This window comes from Biomphalaria glabrata, chromosome 6 (assembly GCF_947242115.1).
Source record: "Biomphalaria glabrata chromosome 6, xgBioGlab47.1, whole genome shotgun sequence".
NCBI classification, from domain to species: Eukaryota; Metazoa; Mollusca; class Gastropoda; family Planorbidae; genus Biomphalaria; species Biomphalaria glabrata.
In genome coordinates this window covers 33,591,589-33,609,390 of record NC_074716.1, presented here as the reverse complement: position 1 = coordinate 33,609,390, position 17,802 = coordinate 33,591,589, and the positions used below count along the sequence as shown (strand labels likewise).

The window sequence follows — 17,802 nt, the reverse complement described above, 5'->3', positions numbered from 1 at the left end:
AAGATGACCATCTCTTCCTTTCAATACAGTGCTACTAGAACTAAGTCTTAGAGCCTGAAAGTGCATGGTTCTCAGTTCAACAGCCTCTGCCTCTTCTTGTCAGTTTTTGTCTAAACTAACAGTTCCGGTCATTCGCGCATACTTTCAAATTGACATATATCTGTAAAAATATATAGACAGACATTCAATCGTGACATGCTGATTTATTAAAAGATATGACTACTAAGGTTCATTGAGGTTGTCATTTCCGGAAGTAGTAACGGATATACGCACTCCACTACCTATAATAATAAGGCTTGTCTTCGAATCCCAAGATTAACGAGGAATGCAGTATTTCCCGTGGCTACGCAGCCCCAACTGTGACCTGCCTTATAAAATGCTTCCTAATTGCATGCGTCTCAATCAGCCACTGACAACCAGTCCAACTCCTGGTCTTCACGTGTGACTCAGATATTGAGTCCGGCGGAACTGTTGTCACTAACAGGAGAAGGCGAGTAACAGTAAACCAGTAAGCTTCGGGCAGGAGGGACTCATTAGCCATTGTTGTCTACCCAGCTAGGAGAAGGAAAACTCTGAATTCAAACATATACTGCCTTATTGGAAAACCCAATAATGGAAAAGGCTTCGTGAGTCAACCCTGAGGAAAAATCAGGAGCCGACGACCCAGCTTACCTTCAGTTCTCTGTCTCTGAGCTCCTTCTTCCACTGTAAGTTGCTTAGCTCCTCTAGTTTCTTCAGCGATGTCATTCTTTCCCTTCGTTGAGCCGCCCATATTCCACTTCTGACATCAATTGTAATAAGTTGACAGGAAGGCGGCTCAACGAATATATATGTGTATTCACGGGGCATCACAAATACATAGAACAACGTCTGCCATGAGCACAGCCTCTTCATGAGCTCTAGACTTGGGAGGAACTTCGTTCTCTTCTTTAATGTCAACATTCCTTCATCTAGTCTCTAACAGTGCGCACCTACTGCACTCATTGGATGGTGGTATGCTGGGCAGGGCTATTGTGCAAAATTTCAACTTGATCAGAGTAATGGAAGGGGAAGAAAAAACGTGTTTAAAAAATCCTGACAGACAGACTGACAGACAAACGGAGTGAGTTAATATAACAAGTAAATCTGATCTGAATGTAGACTTCAAGCTAAGAAAATACTTTACTTTACTGTTTACATCGCTTGCAGTCAATGGTCCTGATTCGTGACAGTATGTCTAGTTGACACAGAATCTAACTTATTCTCGTCTTCAGTTAATAGATTGACAAAAAAAAAAAAAAAAAAAGAGAAACTCCTTCAGCTTCCTAGTTCCAAAGACAGCCAATCAGCCTGACAAAACTAAGGCTATAGAGTGCATAGGAAAAATAATTTCAGCGTACAGTCTGCCCCCACAATAAACTGAGAAAATGCAAATGTAGAAATACGTAGAACAATTTACCCTCAATGAGAACGCCGGCTGTGAACTGAAATTATCGCCCTTATCTTTGCAGGAAATGACAACACTTAAAGTTTATCCTCGGGCAAACAATAACCCAGTCCATGCCCAGTCCCATTTGAAATGCACAGACAATGGCCTGGACGAATAACTTTAATGGCGGATCACTAAGTTATTAATATTATATTTTTTTTTGTGAATTGTGAAGAGAATCCAATTATTTCTGCATAAGCTATCTTGCAAAGTTAACAAAATGGTCTCTATCTGGATGGCTGCAGGGTCGTGCGGTATGCATTTCGGACTGTCGTGACTATGGTCCTGAGTTCGAAACTCACCCGCTTTCACCCCTTCCCGAACTGCAGGAGATTTGAGCTATGTCGTTTTAATTTTTGTTTTTAAAGGAACTTCCAAATCAAGAAACCAAACCAAGTTAAAAAAATAGAAACAATTTAGTTTTAGCTTTTCTCAAAGTTTTCTTTTGCTTTCTTGTTTGTCTGTGCAAGTAACTTACAAGTTCAACTGTCCTGCACTAGTGTTAAGGAAGAGTGTATGCTCATGTGTTTTAGTGTAGCCATGTGGAAAGCAGGGCGGATGTATTGGTTGTGGCTGAAGAGTTTCCGAGGAGGTCTGTCGTAATTCAAGCTAATAAAGACTTCAGTTGAAGAGAGAGAGGAAACTAGCAAAGAATGAGACGGAAGTGACGTGTATTTTAATTGAGTTGTATCTTAATTTACATTTCATTTCTGTTTCTTCAGATACATTCGTACATGTGCTCCTTCTTCCCATTTGAGAATACAATCAGTTGCCTGCAACAGCCCCCCCCCCCAAAAAAAATAAAGGACTTAGCAGAGTTTAAGTGATTAACATGCATGACTAGATTGACACATGAAATTCGTAGGACGTAATAATTTGTTGAATTAACGTCTATAATCTATAAGATAAGATATACTTTCAAGTTGAATCTGTATATAAATTAAAGTTAGATTCAGTTTTGCTTCAAAAGAAGCTTATTCATATTTAGTTCAAGTTCTACATTGAAAATGTAAAACGCCTACATTGGTTTAGTTCAAGTTCTACATTGAAAATGTAAAACGCCTACATTGGTTTAGTTCAAGTTCTACATTGAAAATGTAAAACGCCTACATTGGTTTAGTTCAAGTTCTACATTGAAAATGTAAAACGCCTACATTGGTTTAGTTCAAGTTCTACATTGAAAATGTAAAACGCCTACATTGGTTTAGTTCAAGTTCTACATTGAAAATGTAAAACGCCTACATTGGTTTAGTTCAAGTTCTACATTGAAAATGTAAAACGCCTACATTGGTTTAGTTCAAGTTCTACATTGAAAATGTAAAACGCCTACATTGGTTTAGTTCAAGTTCTACATTGAAAATGTAAAACGCCTACATTGGTTTAGTTGTACTAACTACGAACGAACCAACAACCGGATAACACAGACCAATGCTAATACTTGAGACCTTGATTTAGGAAACAGAATCAAGATACAAATTTCAAATGAAGAGAGCTAAGTCGTTACTGAAGATTTACTATGTTGAGGATGAAAATACATTGCTGTATCATCTGCTACAACAGAACTCAATAAATTAAACTAATACAATCTGGTAAACTTTTTTTTTTCAGAAACTTCGAAATGATCTCCAATGCCTACAACGGGTGATTCAAAAGCCTCTAGAATTTATCAGAGCATAGTAAGTAGTCTTCAAAAAGACAAGGGTCGTACCCCCCCCCCCCCCCATAATGGGTCACACTATTTAAACTTACCAGTACTAAATAAATATACAAGTACTGAAAAGGAGTTATTGCCGCTGATAAGCTATTGGCTGCCGCACATTACAAAGAAGAGTGAGGAAAAAAATCTAAGTATATTTCTTTTGTGTTTAGTTAACAGGATGGAATGTTGAATCCATCCAAATATTAGTTTCTAGGTTTAAATGTTTAAAAAATTATAATCAGAGAAAAAAAAATGATTGATGCACTGAAGTAATAAATGGACACGCAAAGTGTGTGCGGTTTAAATTAAAAGTTTGAATCTGTGCTAGTAGTGTACTCAACTTGTATCTATGTTCGAAGACGATTCCTCATTAAAATTCAAGTGACCCAGATTTTGAATAATATAATATATTACATTACATAGCAGGCAATCAACGTGTACCGCTGATATTCTCAAGCCATACACAAATTAGACTCACACGCATTCAAATCACACCAGCAATAGTACACAAATATTGCCAGGGATAGACAACCAAGATATGGAATATGTCCATTGTTTGTCGGACTTGCTTTCTAAATCCAGTCAGGACAACACTGTGGTCACAAACTTATTTTATTCAGATGATTGGTACGTCTAGATCAGTGTGACCTCCACGACTTTATTGCTGCAATCAATCAGATCGATCTGTGACACAAGGCCTGGACACAAGAATGTGATTAAAAGACATGATGCAGTACATTTGTTAGTCCAAAGACTTACAAACACAAATATAGGCCTACCGCTAAGGTTCATATCAAAGATGTACTCTAGACTACTGATAGCACAGCAAGACATGCTGACAAATGATGTGATGTTGTTTAACATTAATGAATAGAACAAGCTGATACTATGAAATTGTCTGACAGTTTAATTAATTGGGTACGACGAGATATGAGGATTCAAGTCCAATCGGTTCTGTCCATAGACTTATATATCTACTACTAGACTGGAAACCGGAAATAAATTCTTATCCGCGACTGATTGATCGTGAACATGTTGTAGAAAGTTGGATCAAGGCGTTGTTTTGTCAAGTAGTTCAAAGAAGTCAAGTTTTTATTTTCAATCCTAACCTATGTAACATATAATTTTATTTTTTAGATCTAAATCTAGTAATTCATTATCAAAAATACACAAAAAATCACAATTTAGTGTTGCATTCAGTCTTTTGATAAAGAAGAATATGTATCTAAAAATTTTAAATTAATAATTATGAGACTAGAGTACTCTTATTTTTGATGTTCAATTACTAGATCTAGATCTAAAAATTAAATTATATGTTAGGTACATAGTTTAGGGTTGAAAAAAAAAATAGCCGTCACTTCTTTGAACTACTTTACAAAACAACGCCTTGATCCAACTTTCTACAAAATTTTGACGACATGTCCAGTCTAGATCTAGTATATACAAGTCTATGGTTCTGTCTTTCATGGACATCACATGCGCACAATGCCTTCTAAATGCTCTTGTTCCACCTGCGCATATCAACATTTTGAACGGAAGATTGTAGGCCTACACGTCTGGCATCTCACGTCATTCACATGAAATAAATGTTTGATTTTGTTGCCTAGTACAGTCAAGCAGTGCTTCTCAAACCTTTTCCTTAATGGAACACTTCACACATTCTTATTATTTAGCGGAACACGTTGCTTATTTTTTTTTTAGAGAGGTTACTTCACGTGGTGGCCTGCTAGTTCATTATTCCAGGAGTTTGTGAAACACCTCTTCAGGCCTCGCGGAACACTATGATCCCGTGGAACACAGTTTGGGAAACACTGCAGCAAAGAAATAGTTCAAAGTGTTAGGGCAGGGACCTATGCCATGTGACAGGGGATACAACTCATTAGGTAATGGGCAGTAAACTTTCCCCTCTCTCTGCACAGTTGTATGTCACATGACTTCATGCACCAACGAGATAATAGAGAGGAGCTTTTCGTGGGCCAACAAGAAACCATTCAGAGACGGATCCTAAAGTTCTGGGTGAGGGGTCGATGACCCGCTTAGCCCTAAATGTAATGGAACATTTTTTTTTCAAACAATCCAATAAAAGCGAACAATACGAGAAGAGGTCATCATACAAAAAAAATGTCATGTCTCAAAAATATCAATAACGGAAATCATTGCTACAATAGTACGTGTATATAAAAACCCATTTTTCTTAATCTGTTTGGCGACATAACAGAGGCGCCCCACCGAAACGCTCTAAAGACCAGCTTAGGTGTCAACTTTCCTTGGCTGACATAGAAGAGAGCACCTGGTTGCATGCGGCCTCAAAACGAGACAGCCGGAGGTCACTCACAAAGGCCGCGGGATACACATTTGAGACCAAAAGAAAATCTGCTGCCGAGGACAAACGCAGACGGCGAAAAGAAAATCTAAATCGACCACCTGTGGACAATGGTTATGCTTGTCCTGATGTGGCAAAGTATGTAGGTCACAGATGGGACTGCGCAGCCACGGGAAATACTGCATTCCTCACTGATCTTCGGACTCGAAGACTAGCCTTATTATAACGAAGATAAATATGTTTTGCATAGACAATTTTTCACGTTGACAAAAAAAGTTCAATTTCTTATTTTTGTATTTATATTTATTTACTATGAGTACAATCTAGTTGTCAAAGAATGTGATCAGTTTTCCAAAGTCTAATTCGGATTGAGGAGATGTTCAGTTGGATATAGTATGTTTTAAAAATGGACATTTGTAGCGGAGAGTTTTCTTTTAAAGGACGATGGGAAATTGACGTCACATGTCCTGTAATTATTGTAACTTACTCATTTGCCCTAAGGCGAATGTCATCCATCTTGAAACTAAAAGAAGGAAAAAAATATTTCAGTTGTTTGATGAGATTTAAATTCGGGAGGGGGGAGGGGAGAAAAATAGAGACATGAACGAAAAGAGAGATTGACAGTAGAAGAGAATGGCTGGGAAATACAATGGTGGACTCGTGAGTTATTACTTTTAACATTTATTTTTTATTTCTTTTAAAAAGTATACATTAAATATGTGGGCCACGGTGGCTGAGTTGTTAAGCTCTTGGCTTCTGAACCTGGGATTTTTAATTTCAGGATTTTCAGGGCGCCCCTGAGTCCACCCAACTCTAATGAGTGCCTGACTTTAGTTGGGGAAAATAAAGGCGGTTGGTCGTTGTGCTGGCCGCATGACACCATGTTCGTTAACCGTTGGCCAAAGAAACAGATGACCTTAATACCATTTGCAAGGTCTGTAATGGGAACATTACTTTACTTGATTTTATACATTGAATATAAATAGGCCTACTTACCTAGTTTTGGTATATGACCAAGTATTAGTATACTATCTGGCCCACAAATACCGTGCCATATGATGGTCCACATTTGTACCGGTCTTTTTGAATATGCTTTATAATGCATCGAAATTTAAAATATATATGTGCGAGTTTTTCTTTTTTAGCTGAACACTTTATTACATGATTTATTAAATATTACTAAAGGAGTCAAACCTAACACTTGACATGGGAACTGATGAAAGTTTTTTCTACCGAAGACATCACACTGAATGTGAACTCCATATTCAAAACATATAAGATCCACCAAGAACGAACTACTCGCTGCCAGATTGTTAATGATGGTGTCCAAGTCAATGTCTTGTAGAAACATAAACACTTTGAAGTTTCCTGTGTCTTGATGTTTCTGAGACTATTTCTTACAAATGTTCACGTGCAGACACTTCTTACACAAGCTGCTCGTATACAAGACAATAAGTAGGCCGACGAATACAAAAAGTACACAAGCTGCTAGTATACAAGACAATAAGTAGGCCGACGAATACAAAAAGTACACAAGCTGCTAGTATACAAGACAATAAGTAGGCCGACGAATACAAAAAGTACACAAGCTGCTCGTATACAAGACAATAAGTAGGCTGACGAATACAAAAAGTACACAAGCTGCTCGTATACAAGACAATAAGTAGGCCGACGAATACAAAAAGTACACAAGCTGCTCGTATACAAGACAATAAGTAGGCCGACGAATACAAAAAGTACACAAGCTGCTAGTATACAAGACAATAAGTAGGCCGACGAATACAAAAAGTACACAAGCTGCTCGTATACAAGACAATAAGTAGGCCGACGAATACAAAAAGTACACAAGCTGCTAGTATACAAGACAATAAGTAGGCCGACGAATACAAAAAGTACACAAGCTGCTCGTATACAAGACAATAAGTAGGCCGACGAATACAAAAAGTACACAAGCTGCTCGTATACAAGACAATAAGTAGGCCGACGAATACAAAAAGTACACAAGCTGCTCGTATACAAGACAATAAGTAGGCCGACGAATACAAAAAAAATACACCCATGTTAATAAATTTGACCTTTTGTTAAAAATTATTTAAAAGCAATTTGGACAAATGCTTTTGCTTTCACCTTCTTAACCATCATTTTGTTCTGTCCATATTCTTTGTTTCCACACTGATAGACTTCTTCTCCCGTTGATCGCTACATTGTAAATGCCGACTTGTTTAAGTCACAATCAGCTTCGCTATTGTCTGCAATACATTTTAATTTCGTGAATGAACGGAGAGCCAGAGAGACATCGAAAGTTGGAGGCGCATTTTAACTTTCTGAAATTTGAGTGTCTATTTCATATACCTGCATCTTCGTAGTTAGACGATAGCGTTTCTTCCGTCGGCCTAAGTGGTCATATCTCAATTGATAAACGATATCGTATGATATTTTTAGTGAAAGTTACGTCGTGAATTTTTAGCGGCCCCCCAAAGGGGAAAAGACGCTATTAGTTTTGTGTGAAATGTCTGTCCGTATGTCCGTCCCGTTTAGATCTCGTAAACTAAAAAGGTAATGAAAATCTGACATCATAATATTTTAGTCCATTCAAAGTTCTGATGCAACGGCTACTTTTTTTCTTTTCTAAAAGCGAAAAATCTACATTTTTAAATCACTTATGCAAGCAGTTTTTTCATAAAAATACACCACTTTTACAACTATTCACTATTAATAGTAACAAATACTCGAGGCTCTTTAGTAGGCTGGAATATACATTCGCCATGTTTTAAAAATATTTATGTATATCGTCTTAGACTTTTTGTTATTTTTTTTTTTTACATTTGTATTGCTTAATTATGCAACTAACTACCTACTACGTTTACCCAAAAATAATGTTTATTTTTTTTTAACAGAAAAAAATCTATTTAGTATGCATATAAGTTGGACATAATTTAAAACAACAATTAATAAGTAGGTTTTCATTTTATCTCGTGAACTGCAGCGCTGTATCAAACCTAAAGTACACTTAACCAAAGGAATTTCTTTTTTCGAAAATATATTTGAGTCTTTTGAGGATTTGAATAAGAGATTGACCCTTTACAAAACAATTAGATCAATTATATATTCATTATTAGACATCAGTTAGGCCAGGTTCTCATTTAATTACACATTCATTTTCACCTATCCTTTGGTCTGCTGGACCGCCTGGGCACCACTTAAGATCTGTCAACCTTCTTTATCCATTCTTCTCTATCATTTGTCTTTGATAGAATTTAAATCTGATGTTCTTTCTGAAAATATTGATACCTGCCTTTTTACCTGCCTGGGTGGACCACTTCGGGGACCGATTTTGAGTTTGTGTTTCCACACAAACTGTCTTTGTTTTATAACAAGCTGGTTAGGAAACAAAGTTTTAAGTAGTTTATCTCTCAGTTTTTTCTGTTCCTCCTTTCTGTGTCTATTTGTGTCCATGTTTGATGATATGTGTAAGATAATAATGACTTCGACTTAGTGGCTTAGTGTAATGACTTAGCGGGTTAAATCCCGAGATTGTTTGACAAAATCAATCAACCTTAAAATACGCAATCTATACATCGAATTCGATAACAGTGAAACTATGACAACTGTTTATGATTACATCGCGACATGCATTTCATAAATTTTAAGCTCAAATTCTCTTATAGTTTCATCTTAGTTTGTTCCCATTAAATGCGATTTCTACAAGGCTATTAAGAAGCAAAATAAAAAAAAAAAAAAAAACTAGTCGACCCACGGCGTAGCATACGCCATTTGCAGGGCCGGCCTTAGGCCAATGCAACCTTGACGACCGTAGTAGGCCCCGCATTTTCAAAGGACCCGCGCTAATTCTAGGTGTAAATTGTTAAATTAAACCATTATATAACTTATAACAGAATTCCCGCAGCTTCTTGATTCACCAGGAGTTCATTGAAATCTCCTGAAATTGCAAAATATACGAAAAACTATTAAAATCTTTTAAAAACTCAAAAAAATCTCCTGAAATATATGGAAAAAAAATTGTCATTTAGGGGTGTCATTCAATATGGAAAACGAAAATCCTACGGGCGACAAAAAACCCCCAAAAAAACGGCATTATCCCGTAATTTTGGAATCTGGTGAAAGAAGCTTCTCGCGCCTCAAACTAATGAAGAATTACTTGAGGTCAACAATTCTCGTAGAGAGTTTGAAACATTTGGTAATTCTTGCTATTGAGCGTGATCTATGTAGGTGTACTGTATGACTTCGCTACACGCAAGGCTCGTAAAAAAAAACTGTAAGTAGTAAAGAATGAATATAAACGCAAAGACGAATGTTTTTTCTAATATAAACTCTTAATTTTCACTTATAATCCGTATCCCAACCCAAACTGGGCCCTGCGAATTCCGTTTCGCATAATGTCCCACAATGATTAAGTCCGGCCCTGCTATTTAGTGACGGGTGAATACAGAGTAGATTACTTGTTCTCCCCCCCCCTCTTTTTGTCACAGACCGCTAAAACTACGCAGGGTAGAAATAAAAAAGAGTGGTCTTTCCATGACTTCTTGGTCACAACGGTTAAATCCGGCCCTACTATTTTGTGACGGGTGAATGCTATTTGTTCCCCCCCCCTCTTTTCTTTTTCTTTCGTAGGGTAACTCTAGTCCGTCCGACTTGCAAAAATAAAAGAGTGATCTTTCCATTATGTGGTGTCAAACTCTTGAGCCATGAAGAGAATTATATAAAGATAGATGCTTTAAAAACAAACAAATTCTATATAAGGGAAGGAGCCACACAATAACTGCTTTATGTCTCAAGACTGCCAGATTTATTTCCCTTGTTTGTTTTTTTTAATATTAATTAATCACCACTAAATCAATTAACTAATTGGTTATTTTTTTTTAAAATTCATTTGTTGTCAACGAATGAATAATTGTGAAACGTTTCAACTTGATCCGAAAAAAAAGGTGTACAGGAATTGTACCAGACAGACAGAGGGAGTTGATATAAGCTTCGTAGTCAGTAAACAAAATATGCTTTGATCATTGGTTGTTTCAGGCTTAGTGTATACAAGGGCCAGAAACTCATAAGAAGCACGGTCAACGAGTGTGGCCTATAACATTATAATGGAAAATATGTTAGGCTAGTTTTACACTGTATGTATTTAAAAGAACTTTTTACATAAGTCAAAGTCAATCACGACGTTCCGTGGGTGCTTTTAATTTTTTTGGAGTGAATTGCATGAAACATAATATACATTTAATGTAAGTGACTTAGTCGCCTGAAAGTGGAACATGAGAAACGATCAACTGGCTCATAGGGTGCCGGCTCACTGTCCATTTGAATGAATGCTCTGTAAATCCTTCACCCTTACAAGGGACATCTCCAATAAGAGGAGGCTTCACTAACTCAAAAATTCACAATTGAAATAAAAATTGCTAATTAAGTCACAAAAAAAAGAAATTGAGATTAAATTTAGGCCTATGTGTACTAAATGATTTGTTCTCATTATTTTATTTTGACTACACTATTCGAAAGAGAGTTGTAGCCTTCACTCCTATCCCACTCTGGGTTACAATTCAATAGGTCGATTCATTGTTTTTTTTTGTAGAGATTTAAATATATTTGATATCGTCGTGTACAGAACGGAATAACAAAAAATGCTTCTAAAGATGTAAGAGAAATAGAAAATAGATCACATTCATTCAAAGTAAGAAAAAAACACAACAGATTTTTATGAAAAAAAACTTTCTATTGGAAAATTTGAGTACAGCTGAATAAATAGTCAACTAGTAAATACTGAGCGCAATAGTTATCCTGGCATTTAAAAAGATACTTCGTTAAAGGGACTTTGAACAAGGATTTATAGCATTTAGATCATGCAGGTAAAATGTTACAACGGTGATTCAGTTTGAGCATCTGGAAGTTGGACTCTGTGGGATATAGTAAGTGAAGAATGCTTGATAAAATACTTTGTGCGTAGCTCCAGCAACGTATTGGCTTGACACAGGTGACACAGGGGACACAGGTGACACAGGGGACACAGAGGACTCAGGTGACACAGGTGACATAGGAGACATAGGGGACACAGGTGACATAGGAGACATAGGAGACATAGGTGACACAGGGGACATAGGTGACACAGGTGACATAGGGGACACAGGTGACATAGGGGACACAGGTGACATAGGGGACATAGGTGACACAGGGGACATAGGTGACATAGGAGACATAGGTGACACAGGGGACATAGGGGACACAGGTGACATAGGAGACATAGGTGACACAGGGAACACAGGTGACTTAGGGGACATAGGTGACTTAGGAGACACAGGGGACACAGGTGACATAGGTGACATAGGGGACACAGGTGACATAGGGGACACAGGTGACATAGGAGACATAGGGGACACAGGTGACATAGGAGACATAGGAGACATAGGTGACACAGGGGACATAGGTGACACAGGTGACATAGGGGACACAGGTGACATAGGGGACACAGGTGACATAGGGGACATAGGTGACACAGGGGACATAGGTGACATAGGAGACATAGGTGACACAGGGGACATAGGTGACATAGGGGACACAGGTGACATAGGGGACACAGGTGACATAGGGGACATAGGAGACACAGGGGACATAGGAGACACAGGGGACATAGGTGACATAGGGGACATAGGTGACATAGGTGACATAGGTGACATAGGTGACATAGGGGACACAGGTGACATAGGGGACATAGGAGACACAGGTGACATAGGGGACATAGGAGACACAAGGGACACAGGTGACATAGGGGACACAGGTGACATAGGTGACATAGGGGACACAGGTGACATAGGTGACATAGGTGACATAGGGGACACAGGTGACATACGGGACATAGGAGACATAGGGGACACAGGTGACATAGGTGACATAGGTGACACAGGGGACACAGGGGACATAGGGGACACAGGTGACATAGGTGACATAGGGGACACAGGTGACATAGGGGACATAGGTGACATAGGGGACACAGGTGACATAGGGGACATAGGAGACACAGGGGACACAGGTGACACAGGGGACACAGGTGACATAGGAGACACAGGGAACATAGGTGACATAGGGGACATAGGTGACATAGGGGACATAGGTGACACAGGGGACACAAGTGACACAGGGGACACAAGCGACATAGGAGACACAGGTGGCATAGGGGACACAGGTGACACAGGGGACACAGGTGACATAGGTGACACAGGGGACATAGGGGACACAGGGGACACAGGGGACACAGGTGACATAGGTGACACAGGTGACACAGGAGACATAGGTGACACAGGGGACACAAGTGACACAGGGGACACAAGTGACATAGGAGACACAGGTGGCATAGGGGACACAGGTGACACAGGGGACACAGGTGACATAGGTGACACAGGGGACATAGGGGACACAGGGGACACAGGGGACACAGGTGAGTGCTATGGACAAAAATTTCACACATTTCTAGACACATTGAATCTTCTAACTAACCAAGTGTTTAATTAAACAAAGAGTTTTACACCAGACACATTAAGTTGCTTATTGTTAATTAGATATTTAAAGCATTATTAATTTTCTTAGCTTATTTAAACTCTTTCTCTCCTAATTGACGATCCCAACGTTGATTTTAACTCTCTTTAAAATAAATGGATTTTTGAATTTACAAAATTTAATTTGTAAACTTTAAGAGCATGCATTTTCCAATAATTCGATACCAAATATAACATTTTATGATAAAATACAAAAAAGTTATTGCAATTTAATCAGAACAGGATAGTGAAATACAAATGAGCAAAATGACTAATACTATTGGAACGAGGAAAGTAATTACTGAGAGAGAGTAGAGTATTCTTTTCTTTGATTGAAATGTATAAAAGAGATTCTTTTTTTGGTTCATTTTTTTTGGTTCAAACAGATTGACTACAGTTGTCCACATCACCATAAGTACTATAACTAAACTACTATTTGGGAAGCACACAGAACAAGAAATACTATTTCCCTCAATCTCTCACTTATTTATCACTTGAGGTCATTAGGCTCTTGTATTTGTAATTCAGCGTTTTATGTATTGGCACTTTGTAAAGTTTGTTGTCCCCCCCCCCCCCGACTGACCTTTGTTTTCTTACGTGAACAACTTTTTGAGTTGTGTTTGAACTTGGAGGGAAACTGACCTGAGGGCTGTGTTTGAACTTGGAGGGAAACTGACCTGAGGGCTGTGTTTGAACTTGGAGGGAAACTGACCTGAGGGCTGTGTTTGTGCTTGGAGGGAAACTGACCTGAGGGCTGTGTTTGTGCTTGGAGGGAAACTGACCTGAGGGCTGTGTTTGTGCTTGGAGGGAAACTGACCTGAGGGCTGTGTTTGTGCTTGGAGGGAAACTGATCTGAGGGCTGTGTTTGAACTTGGAGGGAAACTGACCTGAGGGCTGTGTTTGTGCTTGGAGGGAAACTGACCTGAGGGCTGTGTTTGTGCTTGGAGGGAAACTGACCTGAGGGCTGTGTTTGTGCTTGGAGGGAAACTGACCTGAGGGCTGTGTTTGTGCTTGGAGGGAAACTGACCTGAGGGCTGTGTTTGAACTTGGAGGGAAACTGACCTGAGGGCTGTGTTTGTGCTTGGAGGGAAACTGACCTGAGGGCTGTGTTTGAACTTGGAGGGAAACTGACCTGAGGGCTGTGTTTGAACTTGGAGGGAAACTGACCTGAGGGCTGTGTTTGTGCTTGGAGGGAAACTGACCTGAGGGCTGTGTTTGAACTTGGAGGGAAACTGACCTGAGGGCTGTGTTTGTGCTTGGAGGGAAACTGACCTGAGGGCTGTGTTTGTGCTTGGAGGGAAACTGACCTGAGGGCTGTGTTGATGTGTTAAAGGAGGATTGATGAGTTTGGATTTCTTGATTGAGGATTTTTTTTCTATTGTGTTAGTGAATCGGGATATGTAAATTCGATTTGGAGATTGTGACATTATTTCTTTTGATCGGGGATATTGATTGATGATAGTTGGATTGTGATTCTGCAATCGGAGAGATACCAGCGATCCTGAGAGCACGGTGAGTTATTTACTTTAGTTCAATCCCACGTCGTAAGAAGTTTTTACTGCAGATATTCCAAATATCAATGGAACATCTCGGGAAAACTGTCTCACTTGTAGACCTTTACCTTGCATCTAATTCAAACGCGACCGAACAGACCTAAGTAATCGACCTGTTTATCGATAATTGATCAGACATATCAGAGTCTCTCTTTCCCTGGCCTAAAGGTTAGACAAACAGCTTAAGACTGGAGATAGTCCCAAAAACGTAACTTGGCGGAGAAGTGTCTCAATGTACTTTCCTGAAGACCAAAAAACTACTTCACTAGTCCAGGTATTCTCCATCCTACCCCTCCCCCTCGAGCTGGCGCCGGCTTCGATTAGCAGAATAGATTGATGTCTGTGGGTCTGAGCTTATAGACATTCATAGCTCAGTGATAACATCAATATGTAGATGTTGAACATCATATAGACACCATAAGTGTGTCCCTCGTCTTCTGTAATCATGTCTCTAGAGAGGATCTCGGGTGACCTACTTCTGGAGATGAGATCATTAAGTAAATAGTGTCCATAACAAAATTCATCCTACCCGCGCTTCTCTGACAAAACCAATTTTGTAAAGCTAGCAGATAGGAGGTTAGAAAAGCAATCCTATTTATTTCTTGACTTCAAGATCCTACAAACCAATGATTGCATTAGTTACAAACACATACGTACATCTCACTACTGATACAAAACATAATATGTTAGATCTAGATAGGACGATTCATTTAGCTCAAAACCAGAATTCACCGTTTTGAAACAAGTGCATCTGCCTTCCATACTATACAATGAATGATTATGTTTAGTTCTCTAGCGCTAAATATTTCTTGTTTCTAGAAGTGCAACTGTTTGTACGCACTGGTGGATCCAGGGGGGGGGGGAAGAATTTTAGTATAGAATTCAAACAATTTGTATACGAATTTATTACTTATGTTAATAATATATTCTAATTATTTATATTTCAACCTATTTTTAAGATTTCCCCCCCCCCTCCCCTCTAGTATGTTGCCCGATTTGGTGAGGTCGGGAGGGGGCGATGGCATCAAAGTGGGGGGCGGTCCAATTAATTTGTAGAAATCACAATTTGCTAACAGAGTCAATTAAGTTAATCTATGATTAAAACGTGTTATTGGTTTTTTAACCGATCTTTATATTATATCGTTCCCCTGTTGGCTGATGGGGGGGGGGGGCGAATACCTCTACTGCCCTTTCCACCTAAACCCTTTGAGTGCGGGGGATGGTCCTACTTTTATGGGGAAATCATAGTTTGTGAACAAAATTAGTTGAATTAAAATATAATTTTGATATTATGGTATTTTTGCCGATTCGGTGGGGTGAGGGGGGCGATTGCACCTACTGCCGTCCCCGCCCTAGCCCTCTGTGCGGGGGGCGGTCCTATATTTATGGAGAAATCATATTTTGTGAACAAAATTAGTTGAATATCTATATAATATAAGCTACGTATTGATATGGGAACCCATTTGTATATTATGTCGCACACACACTCTAATCTCAAATTTTATCATTAGTTAATATAAAATGAAAAGGGTTGTACCAGGTGGGAGGGGCAATACATGCAATCGCTTTCTGCCCATGGAAAAACCAATGCTTTTGCTTTTTGAATTATAGTTAAGAAATTACTAAATTAAAAGAAAAATCTGTCACTAATATAATTTGTATATGCTATAAAATAAATTCTTATATCGAGTCGCTCCACCCCTATTCTTTAATGCCCAATGCAATTATTAGCAGGAATTATAAAAAGGAGCGAGGATTAATGTTTTCACTCTAACGCCCCTCCCCTTTCCAGACGAAAACATGTTTTAAAACAGAATAGTGAGATATGGCGACAGAGTTTATCTAATTTCACATAAATTTATCATACTTTTTAAAGAAAGACTTTGATTTGGAAAATTTAGAATTCATAAGAAATTTTTCCAGTAGAAGAGTAACGATTGAGATGAGTTCTGAACCCAAAATTCTTTTCCTAGTCGCCTTTTTCCAACCTTTACTCAATCTGATATTTTTCTAGTTAAATAAATTTGGGACTATAGCTCATAATTTATGCTTCAATCCTAAAAATGCAAACAAATTTAGAGTAGAATCTAATTGGTCCATTTAATTTCTCCTCCCACTTTCTAAAGTTTTTGTTACAGCTTTAGTTATAGTTCTGTAACAAAACAAAGTTGCCTATTGAACAAAATGTATCACTTACAAATGAGCTTTTTTAAAAAGATATTATTTTTCAAATATTTTTTTTTCGGCGGGGATCTTCAAAGCCTTAATCTAAATATGTGGGGTATCTTCTAATCGTTTTATTAGCTATGTAGTAAGGGCATATCTAATTCATATTAAAATATTTTTTAAAGTAAAACATTATTGAAAATGTCATTTTTTAAAAGGATAAATAATGAGCTGTAAATGTCAGGAGAATGCGTTTCTGCCGTAAAGAATGCAAGAAAACGCTTATGACGTCGGGGCTTCGCCCTGAACCCCACTGATAAATAATGACCTGTAAATGTCAGGACAATGCGTTTCTGCAGTGAAGAATGCAAGAAAACGCTTATGACGTCGGGGCTTCGCCCTGAACCCCACTGATAAATAATGACCTGTAAATGTCAGGACAATGCGTTTCTGCAGTGAAGAATAAAAAAAAAAACGATTTTGGCGTTGGGACTTTGCCCTGAACCCCACTGAGGAGTCTCACAGCGCTCCCCCAGACCCCCAAGCTATCAAGAGAAAGGGCTCATCATGACTGGGTTTTTTTTTCTTCGCATAATATATATATATATATATGTGTGAATAACGCACGAGTATGCATAGGTTAGGGTTAGGGTTTGGAATAAAATCCCCCCCCCCCCCACTCCTACTTGTTGTGAAGGTGTGAAGCAAGCTGATGTCATGAACATTCAAGTGTTTTTAACTACAGACTCTCTTTTTCTCAATTCTGTTATATATGTTATAATGTTGGTTTCTTTATCATACATTTTTGTTGCATTAATTTGTACTGGTCTACTTCCTCTACTAATGTCCTCTATTTACATTGACATTACAAAAAAGACTGAATTCTTATAAAAAACAAGTCATTTCTTTAAAAAATAAAATTCCTAGTTAACTTTTAAATATTATATTAAACTATTAATACACCTAGATATTTTTGACTTTTTCATCTGTGTGACTGGTTTACCATGAATAAACTATGTAGTTTTTATTTGCTTTAGTTTTTAGTAATA

General features: G+C 38.3%; 2 protein-coding genes across 2 annotated transcripts; one reads left to right on the top strand and one right to left on the bottom strand.

Annotated features, from left to right (window-relative positions):
- The first annotated feature begins 11,348 nt into the window (after positions 1 to 11,348).
- LOC129926868 (collagen alpha-1(XXVII) chain B-like) lies at positions 11,349 to 13,011 on the top strand. Its single transcript, XM_056033336.1, has 2 exons — positions 11,349 to 11,370; positions 11,453 to 13,011. Exons 1-2 carry the CDS (start codon positions 11,349 to 11,351, stop codon positions 13,009 to 13,011), a joined length of 1,581 nt encoding a protein of 526 aa, XP_055889311.1.
- Positions 13,012 to 13,107: 96 nt separating this feature from the next.
- Positions 13,108 to 15,081, bottom strand: LOC129926867 (uncharacterized). The gene is made up of 3 exons (XM_056033335.1): positions 15,064 to 15,081; positions 13,677 to 14,348; positions 13,108 to 13,140 (listed from the first exon to the last, which is right to left on the bottom strand). Exons 1-3 carry the CDS (start codon positions 15,079 to 15,081, stop codon positions 13,108 to 13,110), a joined length of 723 nt encoding a protein of 240 aa, XP_055889310.1.
- Between the last annotated feature and the right edge of the window lie 2,721 nt (positions 15,082 to 17,802).

Bases quoted from the DNA above. Each gene is read 5' to 3' on its own strand.
- LOC129926867 (XM_056033335.1), bottom strand. The intron at 13,141-13,676 runs GTCAGTTTCCCT...TTTATTTTAAAG, and splicing joins AGTTCAAACACAGCCCTCAG to AGAGTTAAAATCAACGTTGG.
- LOC129926868 (XM_056033336.1), top strand. From the start codon at position 11,349: ATGCAGGTAAAATGTTACAACG. The intron at 11,371-11,452 runs GTGATTCAGTTT...CTTTGTGCGTAG, and splicing joins GCAGGTAAAATGTTACAACG to CTCCAGCAACGTATTGGCTT.